General features: G+C 46.1%; 1 protein-coding gene across 4 annotated transcripts in view; it reads left to right on the forward strand.

The window, feature by feature from the left end:
• LOC146798496 (zinc finger FYVE domain-containing protein 1-like) overlaps nucleotides 1-12,631 on the forward strand; it is a 116,555-nt gene that overhangs the window by 20,491 nt on the left and 83,433 nt on the right. For all 4 annotated transcript variants that reach the window (XM_085625767.1, XM_085625766.1, XM_085625768.1 and 1 more), the window contains exon 2: nucleotides 1,944-2,448. In XM_085625767.1, the coding sequence (XP_085481893.1) occupies nucleotides 1,944-2,448 (505 nt within the window). The remainder of the gene's footprint in view (nucleotides 1-1,943; nucleotides 2,449-12,631) is intronic.

The raw sequence follows: 12,631 nt of genomic DNA on the forward strand, positions 1-12,631 counted from the left end.
CGTCGAGGGACATCCGCACTGCAGAGACCCACTTCGAGAGTGGCCCTGCTGCCCTGATTTTTGTCCCCTCAATCGGCGAGACCGACAACCGTGAGTGTCCACGAGGCCCAAGCCCAGCCAACCAAACCACTTTGCACCCAAGCACCCCAGCCGGGGTTTCCTAGAACTGACTGCTTCCTTGCCCCCAGGGCTGTCACGAACCGAGACCCCCATTGGGTGCTCCTGGATTTTTCCCCCTCTGCAGCCTATTTCTTGGTGCCCCCCCCCCCCCGTCTTTTGGTGTTGCGCTCAAAGCTATCAACCCAATCAGCACCTCTGCAGCTGGATGCTCAAGGGACTAACTGCTGGTGGTTCTTTGGGCCTTGACCCCTACCATTTTAATTTCTGAAGGGGACCCCTCGAAACCTATTGCAAGTAACTATGTAGTATATACCTTTTTCCCATAGCACATCATTGCAGCGTAAAGACACATTTAAGTGAACATTTTGTTTACCTGTAAAAATCAGTATCTCGAAAAGTACCTACATGATCCCGAACTTCTTAGTGTTGAAAATGTATATCAAAATACGTGATATTTTTCTAAATTGGTCTTGGGTTTATTCTTGCATGTGTGTCTCATTTATTGCCCCTGTAAGCATAACAATTGCTTAGCACTACCCTCTAATAAGCCTAAACTGCTCACTGACACGACCACAAAAGAGTGCATTTGGTTTGATTGCTTGTGCCTCTGTAAAGCAATATGAGTTGCTTGTACTCTGCACAGTGCCACTCGTTTTGGTGCAGCATAGCACTATATAGAGAGCCAGCTTCGTACAAGAACACAGTGCAATGGGAAGAAAACCCCTTCTGGTGGTCAGATTGAATCTCATTTGACTCAACAACTCCTCCTAGGATTTTTTTCAGGATGTAGTGATACATGATATTGAAGACTGCTAACAGTTCTAAATGTCTCAACACCTCCATTGTCGACCCTGTGACAAAGATCAACCAAAACTGATGGGATCGCCAGAACTGTACTGTGTCCTGTCTAGAATCTGACTTTGAAAGTATCCAAAAGATTGTTTTCAGCAAACTGCTTGAGCTGTTTACACACTGTTTTTTCAAATGTTTTCCATGAACTGGTACAAGGCTAGTTGACTGAAAGATGTTGATCTTTAAAAAAAAAGTGATTTTGCGATCTTACTGAGCTTGTCAGTGAATTGCTTCCCTTGCCGCACAACTCTGCCTGGTAGCTGTTGCCTCGACCCTTCCGGTCCTTAGTTTGAGGCCCTTCTCCAACTGCAGGCACCTGCCTGCACCTCATTCCTGGTGGTCCAGTGGGGAGCATCTCTGCTCTGCTGCTGCTCTCTGCCCTGTGTTTTTATGCTTTCTGCTCCTCTGCTCTTTTTACCTTCCTTTCTATCTATCTATCTATCTATTGCTTTTTTTCACTTTCTCTTATTTCTCCTCTTTTTTTGTACCTTTTTCCCCTTCCGTGCCTTTGCCACTGCTCCTCCCCCGCGGTCCCACCCCACTCCAGTGCTATGTTCCTGCTTCCACTTTGACCTTTCCTCTACACCACAGTAGGTCACAAAGATGCAGTATGTGTTTGTAGCAGCAGTGGTAAAAGCAGATCGCTTCAACAGTCTGTCAGAGACTGGTAATGGTCAATGTTACCAGTGTGTAACCAGGGATGGATAACAGGTTCAATATCCCATTATTTACTGCTTCAAAGAGGCCAATTGTACTGCATTCTAGTTCTAGTCTGGGGGACAATCTGTCAAAAAAGACACCCTTCATTTTTAGATGGTCATTATGCTTTAGATGTGAATTATTGTGGAAGCTTCTTCACCTCATCTGATCTTGTCCTTCTTATGGCATTTCATTTTCACATTCATTCAGTGTCTCATTTTATAAACGAGCTGAAGCATACCCTGATTTAGTTTTGACATTTGTGTTTTTAGGTAAAAGATGAAGTGGCATTCCTCTCCAAGCTGGGCTGCACTGAAGACCAAACTGTGAAAGTGCTATCTGTTTTTGGCAACACCGGGGATGGCAAGTCCCACACCCTTAATCATGTGTTCTTTGGTGGTCAGGAGGTCTTCAGAACTTCTCCCAGTCAGGATTCATGCACTGTGGGTGTCTGGACTGCCTATGATCCTGTCCACTCCCTCATTATTTTGGACACAGAAGGACTCCTGGGGGCCACATGTAAGCCAAACCAGCGCCTGAGGCTGCTACTGAAGGTCCTGGCCGTGTCGGATGTTGTAATTTACCGGACCAAAGCGGAAAGGCTTCACAATGACATGTTCTTTTTCCTGGGGAACGCCTCAGAGGCCTACCTGAAGTTTTTCACCAGGGAGCTAAAGGCATTGTCCACCCGCTGTGGACTGGAGGTTCCATTGTCTAGTTTGGGACCAGCAGCCATTGTTTTTCAAGAAACCTCACGAACTACCTTACTTGGGAATGGTAGGTGACTTCTTTCTCTCATTTGCACTCTCATACCCCTTCTCTCTCACTGTTATTTGCCCATTTGCAGTATATCTTCCCTACGTCTTGGCTCCGACTGATCTCTTTCATTCTGAGTTTGTAAGTTTTCAACTTCTGCTTGTGTGGAAACATTGCATTTGTGGATTGCATCAATAGACTCATTAGACTTATGAGTGACAACTGTCATGGCCACTCTTTTAGGTTGGCGTTATTGTCACTCTCATTTGCTTGTGTTGTTATTCAAAACCCTTCTTGTGTTTAACCCTTCCTCTGTAGTGTAGCGTCTTTACCATCTTTTTGACTGTCTCACTTGTGCCCTTCCACTGCTTACTTTGGGAAACTTATTTTTTTCTTTTTTAACACTCCATCAAAGTGCATGCATTTTCCTTTCTCTCTCACATGCTGCTTACCCCCCTCAAATACTCTCCCCCCCTTTGCTTCCCTATTGCTTCCCCTTCAACCATCTGTCTCCTGCTTCGCTGTTAAAATGCTACCACTCAAGTGCTTTCATATGCCTCTGTTGCTCCCTCACACCTTGCCCTACCCCTTTGCTTCCATCCGCTTAACCCCACCCTCTGTTGAGTCCCCGCCCCTTGCGATCTTGTTAATTTTTTTTACTTAACATTTTTTAGGCGGGCCCGGCAGATGCCATTTGTTCGCTAGCTAAAAAGCGCACATACAATTTTATTGTTTTGTTGTTTATTCTGAGTGGCTTCCGGCCTCTTAGATGGGTTTTAAAAAAACTGAAAATCCCACCTGTGTCATACCAAAGGTGCACATGCATAGGTCACACATGCGCGCACACATGTCCAAAGGTATACACTTGCCTAGAGAATGACACGGTTGGCAACAGTGGTTGTGTCATTCTGCCTCCTTTTTGTTCTGCTGATGCATTGGCTCGGACATAGCCCTGACAAAAGTCCTCAGGATACACATATTTGGGATGCAGTTCCTCCAGTCATGGGTAATCTGCCTGCTAAAAAAGTAATGGTATTACAAGATTGTATTATGTTATGAGATATCAAGTGCTGCATGATTCAAATATTGGTACATAGTTTGATGTCACTCATTCTACCTTTAGCTTCATTGTGCCAGAGTTGCACCATTCACCTACTGCTGAGATGATATCAGAGCAAGTTAATAATTTAACATTTCCTTCTAATTCCTTAACAGGCTCATTCTTATCTGAGTTTCAGATAATGGGTCTGTGACCTGATGGCAGTTAGGCAATCCTTGTAACAAGTTTTGCCTCTGTCCTTGGAAACAATGAAGCCAGGTGCCACAGCAAGCAGACTGAGTTGTTGACTCTCTCTGCTTAGGCTATTCAGAGTATAGCATAATTGCTAGGCTTGCTGTTGGGATCTTGTATGGGCAGAACATCTAGTTTAGGGGACGCATATAGAACTCACAATTAAATCTAGCATCCAAGATAATTTTATAGAAATGCCTAAAGACTCATTATTATGGATATAACCTGCTTGGTAACTTCAGGAAATGTTATGCTCTTTACAATAATCCTGCATAACATAATGAGTTATTCTGGAGTGCCCCTGTGCTCAGCATGCGGAGTGTGTGCAGAAAACCAGGGTTACTGTTACACATCTTATGTGAATATAGTGAACCATCGCTACGGCACAAGTGACTTGCTGTCAAGCATTTCCTCTTCAGGCGTGACTCCTGTTATTGTTTGCAGTCTGACATTTTTCGTATGTAGGTCTGGCTATTGTTTAGATGGTGTCTTAACGCTTCTGGGGTGGTGGTGCAAGGGAAGAGTGGAGTCTGGCTTCCTTTATGTGTGGTGCAAGCACATCTTCATCAAACTTCCTAGTGAATATTTGCTCATAGTGCGCTGGTGCAGGTCATTGCTAGAACACCGGACTCCGGTGACCATAGGGCAGTCTGTGCACCGCTCCGGTCTGCTGGGTCTGGTCAAGTGCAGGGGCTCACAGTACATTGAAAACAATGCATTGCCATCTTGCTTACAGTAGTACTTGTTTGGACAGCATCCCTCCAGAGGATAACAGTGTGCTTGGCAATTTTGCAGAGCCTCTGGTGTGGATAAGACTTAGAGAATATGAGTTCATAAAATTAGTACCTTTCTCTATGATGGTGTGCAGAGCATCTTCAAGTAAGTAGTGGACAGATGCAGAGTGTCAGCTAGTATCTGTTCTTGGGGCGTTTGGATTGAAGACAACTATTTACTCAAACTGAAAGTTGGCCACATACTTTAGGAAAGAACAAATCAAGAAAAAGAGCATATTTTCAGGTGTGCCTCACTCCAGTTGTAGCCAGTCACTGCTAGCTGCCACTCCTGTTTGTGCATTAGCTTCGAGACCATTGTTGCTAGGCTCTTCACTCTCATTAAAGACATGAAGACATAAGAAGCTTGGACATTTGCCCTCCTTTATGTGAGGTATGTCCTTGTCCATGCTGTGGCCACTTCATTGTTCAGATCTTGTTTTTGTCAGGCCACAGCTGGAATCGGCTTTGTCCACCGAGCAGCAAAGTATCCTTTCTGCTTTGTTCTCTCTATGTGTTATACATACCCCTTAACAATGAATTCATCGGGCTGTGAAAATCAAAGGATCAGCTCTTGGGGATATGCAGGGAGAAGGGAAAATAGCAACAGCACTGACTATCACTAATCCATATGAATCATCTTGCGGTCTTTTGGGACTACATACGGTCTATATGGCCCCTACCGCGGGATACCCCATCTATTTTGTTCCGGAGCACTCTTATTCACACAACATCTAGTCAAAGGATGGAGGGAAAGATGGGACCCATTTATGACGTACTACACATATTTAGCAGAGAGAGCTTGTAAACCGTTTCCCCACTAATATTAGTATTCAAATAAATTGGTCGGTAGCCTGCTACTATAATCAGCAACCACCAACTGTTAGTAGGACAATGTTGTGGATCTGAAGACAGTAACCCCTATGCACTTGCGCATAATCACCTGATGAAAATAATAAGAAGGGGATATATTGGAAGTTAATGTTGCCGGGACTTGTGTGTAAAGCCTTTGAGAAAGGAATAACTTCCGAAACGCGTCAGGCATTGCTTTGTTTTATCTCTGCAGCCTTCGAAACAGCCCATTGAAAATTAATAACCTGCTTGAGGAGTGCATTTTCAACTGGAGGCAATCTGTGTTTTTTCTGTATGACGGCTGGCCTGGTCGCAAATTTGCACCCCCCAGGGACCCGAGCGGGCCAAAGCATGCTCATTCAGGCTGCATTGTGTGGATCAGCAGCAATGCAATAACAGTGGGTAACTTGGGTAAGAGCTGAATGGACTTATAATATATGTTTAGAACGCATGTGACTGGCAGCTCATATGAGCTATACAGAACTGCCAATCCCATGATTCTTTGCACTTACGCATACTCACCAGAGGAAAATAATGAGAAGGGGATATATTGGAAGGTAATGTTGCCGGGACTTGTGCGAATAGTCTTTGAGAAAGGAACAACTTCCAAAACCCGTCAGGCATTGCTTTGTTTCATCTGTGCAGCCTTTGAAGCAGCCCATTGAAAATAAATTGAATGCTTGAGGAGTGCATTTTCAACTGGAGGCATTCTGTGTTTTTTTTATTTTATACATATATACACATTTAAGAATTTTCAAATTACAGATGTGTTTGTGTTTTTTATTTTTACTTTTGTGTATGATAGAAATAATTTATGAATATGTCAGTGTTGTTTTTCGCTCAAATCTTAATATTCTTTAATGTGAACAACAGGTAGTTGCATTAAATCAGCAGATATGTTTGTCACTGCAAAGCACATTTCTTCCTCTGGGTTGTAGTTGTAGGAGAAGTTGTGTAAGAGAAGAGGATAAAGGTCAACCCAAGAATCTGTCAGCATAGAAAACACAAGTTAGTAATTTTTCTTGAGTGACTGGAGTCTTGAAGTGCTGCTAAGAATATCTTCCTTAAATCTTTCTCCCGAGTCACCGGTCAGGCTCCTGTACTTAGTTGCATGGACTAGACCGGCTGAGCATTGAGCAAGAAACCATGGACAGGGCAGTGGCAGTACCCTTAGCCGCTTGGCAGATACCGGTAGATACGCTGGGAGTGAAAGCAAAGCTTGTGATTTTAAACTGAGTCCTAATTTTAGCCTGTGATAATTGTGTTTTACTTTTTACTTTTAAGCTTTAAAAACTTGAAGCTTTTAACATTGTTTGGCAGCTCACCTAGGGTTTTGTGTGCCTCTGTTCCTTCTTCCTCCTTCCCGCCCCGGTCCGACGCGGTAACTAGTACCGTTGCGCGGAGGGCGGAGAAGGTCAGGACAAGGCACTTCCGGGTGACTCTCAGGCTGTGGGGAGGCTTAAAGGCGCATGCTCCGGCGCCCGCGCAGCGGACGCGCGCAGCGGGCGCGCCGCTGGCGCGCCGAAGGCGCGCCTAAGGCAAGCCCGTCTGCGCCTGTCCGCGGCCGTACGGGGACCGGGGCCAGTCCCCCTGGTTGTTTTAGCAGGGAATTATACTACAATAGGCAAAGCCTTTTTGCTCTTCGCCCCATAATTGCTGATACTTGCACTCATTCTATGTTCGCCGACGGCCTAACTAGAGCCTGCAATCACTGCCCCTTTAAATTTAACACCACGCGTGAGGGAAAGATGGGCTCACCCACTCTAACCTGCGGTCTTCTTAACTGCCGCTCTCTCAAGAAACATAGATTAGAGATCTACGACCTCCTGACCGACAATCAGGTCGATATTTTGTTTCTCACCGAAACCTGGCTGGACGAGGACGCAGCTCCTGAACTCTTCGAAGCTCTGCCAGTGGGGTATTCTATTAACCATATTGATAGGGATTCCGGTAGGGGAGGCGGCGTGGCTATCATTTTTAAACATGATATTCAGTGCAAGCTTGAGCCTATTGCCATTACTGATTGTGAGGCCGGTCTGTTTACTATCACGATTGATAGCAAGTGTATTGTTAAAGGCCTCCTGGCATATAGGCCTCCGGGGTATTCATCCCGATTTGTATCAAGTTTGGTAGACTACCTCACCCTACCAGCTCTCCGCTATAGCAAGCTTATTGTGCTAGGCGATCTCAATCTACATCTGGAGGATGCCGGCTGCACAATGGCACAAGCGCTGCGCCAGGAGCTATCGACACTGCAACTTCAACTCAGTGTTACGGGCCCTACCCATCAGAAGGGCCACTTGCTTGACCCTATTTTCTCCAACTGGGAGGAGGTGATGGTTAGCACCCCTCTGCCTCTGATTTGGACGGACCATTATTTAATCCCTTTCTTGCTCCGGACCTCCATCCCGAAGGCGAAAGAATACTCATGTGAGGGTATAGTTTGCCGGAAATGGGCTGGCTTCTCCCCAGACAGGTTTAAGAGTGCCCTCCTGAGGGGGGGCCCGCCCGGGGGTAAGGACGCCGATAGTGCCTGTCGTGAACTGGATGGGAGGATAGATGAAGCTCTTAATATAACTGCCCCCTGGGCATGTAAAACAGTACCCAGAACTAAAAAATCTGCCCCTTGGTTCAATAATGCCCTGAGAACTGCTAAGGCAGAGTGCAAACGCGTGGAAAGATTATGGAGGAAGAACTTCTCCATGCAAGGGAGAAATGAATACAAAACATCGCTGAAAGCCTATCATAGGCTTATCAGGAAAATCAAGGCTGAATACTACCAAGAAAGAATCAGATCTGCAGAAAACTCCACTAGAGAATTATTCAAGGTCTATAGAGAGATCTCTTCCATAGACTCTATAGTAGCGCCTGCTACTGGTTCAGCCGAACGCTGCAACCAAATAGCGGAATTCTTTTCTGAGAAGGTATTAACAATATACTCTTCCTTCCCTGTTGTGGCTCCGGCTAACCAAGACAGATGGGCTACATCTCGCCATATAATTGTAGCACAGGAGGAAAGGCTTGAGAACTTTCTAATCCCTTCCCCTGAAATTTTGATAAAAATCTGTCGCAGCGTTAAGTCAGGGTCTCCCAAAGACCTGGCCTCCCCGAAAAAACTTGAGGGATGCTTAGAAGCTCTGGAACCCTTCATCAGGTATCTCCTGGAGATCTCCTTTAAGACCAGTACAGTCCCTAACTGCTGGAAGGAGGCAGTTGTTCTTCCCCTTCCAAAAAAACCGCAGCTAGGCCTTGAGCGCCTGGAGAACCTACGACCCATCTCCCTTCTTCCATACTTTGCCAAAATCGCAGAGAAAGTGGTCAACCAGCAGCTCACGGCGCACATTGAGAAATTCCATCTTCTACACCCCACCCAGTCGGGCTTCCGCTCTTGTCATTCGACAGAGTCCGCCCTCCTTCTGGCCACAGAGACCATCCGGCAATTTGTGGACGCGGGCCAGACTGCCGCCCTGATCCTGCTCGACCTCAGTGCGGCCTTTGATACTGTGGCCCACAAGATATTGGTCTATCGTTTGAAGAGGGGAGGTCTATCTGGGAAGGCTTTGGGTTGGCTCACTTCTTTCTTGACAAATCGTAGTTTCCAGGTGAGGCAGGGGAAATTCTATTCTAAAGTGATGGCACTGCAACAGGGGGTCCCCCAGGGCTCAATCCTAAGTCCTACCCTTTTTAATCTCTACGTGGCTCCTCTAGCTGAGATTGCGGAAGGCTTTGGGGTTGGTGTGGTGTCCTATGCCGATGACACCCAGCTGGTTGTGTCCTTGACTCAAGACCAACAATCGGCAGCTCCCAACTTAGTGGCGTGCCTACAAGAACTTGCAGCCTGGATGGATATAAACTGTCTAAAACTCAACGGCAATAAGACAGAAGTGTTGATAGTAGGGAAAGCCCCTTCCGTCTGGTCGTCTGCGTGGTGGCCGCAAGATTTGGGCCCTACTCCTATACCTTGTGCCCAGGCAAAAAATCTTGGGGTCTGGATGGACACCCACCTCTCGTTTGATTACCACACCAGACGGGTTGCTGGCACTTGTTATGGAATCCTTAAAAAACTTAGGAAAACCCTTGATATACTACCCACGGCGGCCAGGAAGACCATGATTCACGCACTTGTAACTTCCCGTCTTGATTACAGGAATGTTCTCCTTCTGGGGGCTACAGAAAGGTGCACACAGAGACTACAATGCGTTCAGAACGCAGCGGCCCGCCTAGTCCTGAAGCGCCCTATGAGAGCTCCCTCTAAGCCGGCTCTTGCCTCCTTACACTGGCTTCCTATCCGGGAACGTGCACGCTTTAAGGCATTATGTGTGTGCTATCGCATTATGCAGGGGACCGCTCCTGCCTACCTGCGTAACCTTCTCACCCCCTACACTCCCGCCCGTCGCCTCAGGTCTGAGGGACTGGGCTTAGTCTGTGTCCCCTTGATAAAAAGAGCCAGGATGGGGGGCCGCTCTTTTCGACTCCTGGCGGCCCAATCCTGGAATAAACTACCGGCGTGCCTCCGACTGGAACCAGTTGAAAGTATTTTTAGGAAAAAGCTTAAGACTCTTCTATTCCCACACATATAGACCTGAGTATCTGCTCTTGCTGCTCCACCGCAGCGCGGGGACACACTGATATAGTGTAACCAGGCGCTTTACAAAATCCGTTAACATAACATAACATATATGGCTGTACCAAAGGTTCCGTGGATAAAGGGTGTTCTTGCACCACACATGGTAACAGGAGAGAAATGTTGCTTAAGGAAAAGCACAAAAGCATTCTTTTAACATCTGATTTATAGAGCTAGGTTCTTTCACATATAAAGCCCTGGTACATGGGAATGTTTTCTGTCCTGGCATTGCAGCAGTCAAGAAAACAGAAAAACCATAGTTGATTTTAACATCTGAAACGTGTAGGTGTCTATGTTTTCAGCAAACACCATGACACTGGGGCTGGCAGAATGATAATGGGTGGCTGTTATGGAAAATGATGCACCTCAAAGCAGCGGACTAGGTGTTTTCTCCATAGACCATATGAGGCTTGTCTGTTTGGCTCTTATATCAGACCTATCTGATGTGAACTAATGAGCCAGCAGCCCGCCATTTCATAGGCCATTGATTGTATCATCTGGTGTTGTGGTGTCTTGCAGAGTGCTCCCCCATTGGTGGGCCCTACCCTCAGCAAAGAGGTAGGATGGCCATAGTCTAGGAGGCTAGTGGGCAAAGACTGTGCCTCAGTTTCCTTATGTGCATACCGAGGGAGCACTTAGAAGCACATTCGTTAACTGGGGTCATGACCTGGACGAGGAGAAAGATGGCTACATGAGCCTGCATTTCCGTTCCAAGGCAAACAAAAATCCTGGTAAAAATCCCCTACACGTTACAGAGATGTGACCAATTAACTGGAGGGACATCGCGATGTGACCATAAATCAGGTGATACCATTATCATTGCACCAATCACTATTGGTATCCTGATGTCAGCCTGAGGGTGGCCCTTGCTGATGAACCGCCATAACACTACGTGGCACCAGACAGGCCCCAACATCAGAGACTGAGCGCAATTGCTCCTGACCACCGAAACACTACTTGCCGATCCTGGTCGATTCCAGCTCAGAAACAACTAAGGTTCACTCACCTGGCTCGTGCTGTGCTCGCTAGTGGCTTGAAATACTAGCAGAGCACAGCCGTATATACAGAGGCCGCACACATCTCAAAATGGCGGCACACTTAATCGCTTAAACGGAGGTGATAACCTTGCCCCGGTATAGTTGGAAGCCCCAGGCTAATATAACTTTCTGATTTATCTTAAAAAGATACCTTCTCTCGCCCAGCGCTGCACCAACACGGCTCACACCCTCAAGGCATAGTGTAGTAATGAGGCTGTGACAACAAATAAACAACGTTCTTAAATGGTGGCATCCTAATGCAGTTGTGCATGATCTGAAAGAGAATCTGGTGTCCCCCGCAAATAATAACACTATTTTAATGGAAGCGCTTCACTTAACCTCTACCTACAGCCACATGCTACTATAACCATCCTAGTCCAGCATTTACAAAAAACAGAGGTTCTAAAAAAGTGGATGTAGCCCCATTGCAATTGCTTTCAAAATGGCGGCCCCAGCTCAGTGTGTGGTCTATGTATTACGCAGATTAGCCTGATTTCTGCTGTATAAATCACAGGCTGTTAGCTGTTGAGAGAGGGGTGTCCTGTATGGAAGTGCATAACAACACCTGAAACTAGCACCTTGTAAATCTGTGGCATATTAGTGAAAGCATGCATAATCGTTATCACTTATCATTACAATGTGAATTGCGCAGGTGCTAGCTCTTATGCTGATTAAAGGAGGCACAAACCTTCTAAAAACACACTCCTGCCCATCTCCTGCTGTAAATGCTGTATACCATGTGATGGGTGCGTAATGACATGAACTTTTCCCAAGCACTTTAAATCTGGGAAGAATCTCTGCCTTGCTTTAGTCCCATTGCTACGCAGAGCTCCCTTCATACATGCACTTCATGCATGTGACAACCTAGTGACAAAAGTGCTCATACAGCAGAACGGAAAACTGAGAACGTGAAGCAAATCTCATAATCGTCCACCGTCATACCACCAAGGTCTTTTGCTGCTCTCTAAGCGAGTATTCAACTCTAATCCAGAGTACAGCTCGATACAAAGTCTGACATAGCCAATAGCGGTGCAGAGCTGCCTAATACCAAATCACCAGGCCACTGAAACGCTACTACTACCATCAAACAAAATGCCAGAAAAAGAATCTAAAACTAGTGTAAAGAGAGTCCAAACAGACCCGACTCACCAGTCTAGTCAAACTACGTCAGTACAGTTTCATAATACAATTATAATATAGTTTGTAGCATATATTTATACACTCGTTAGTGCTCCCATCCTAGAGTAGGAGTTACTCCAGGTCTCCTGTATATTAAGAGAAGCACCTGTCATGAGTATTGTAATGGAGTTCGTTTGGGGGGGATGTTCCCAATCTTCGTTTCCATTGATTAAAATGCCTGTAAGGATAATGGTGGTGTATTCTGTCGGAGGAGTGAGCAACATCCATATTTATATAGGAGGGATTTCTCATTCCCATCTTCGGGCCCAATGGGCGAAGATCACAGCCCAGTCGTGGCGGTCTGCCGCTTCAAAAGGAATCATAGTGGAATTATCTGTCACTTTGTCCTCTGTTAGTGAGGTACGTCCTCCAGTCTGGGGATTATTTATGTTCAGGCGGTCCAGTGCTGAATCCCTGGCTATCTCTAGTTCAGCTATTAGAGCTTTGCTCA

This window comes from Triturus cristatus, chromosome 9, assembly GCF_964204655.1.
Source record: "Triturus cristatus chromosome 9, aTriCri1.1, whole genome shotgun sequence".
NCBI lineage: Eukaryota > Metazoa > Chordata > Amphibia > Caudata > Salamandridae > Triturus > Triturus cristatus.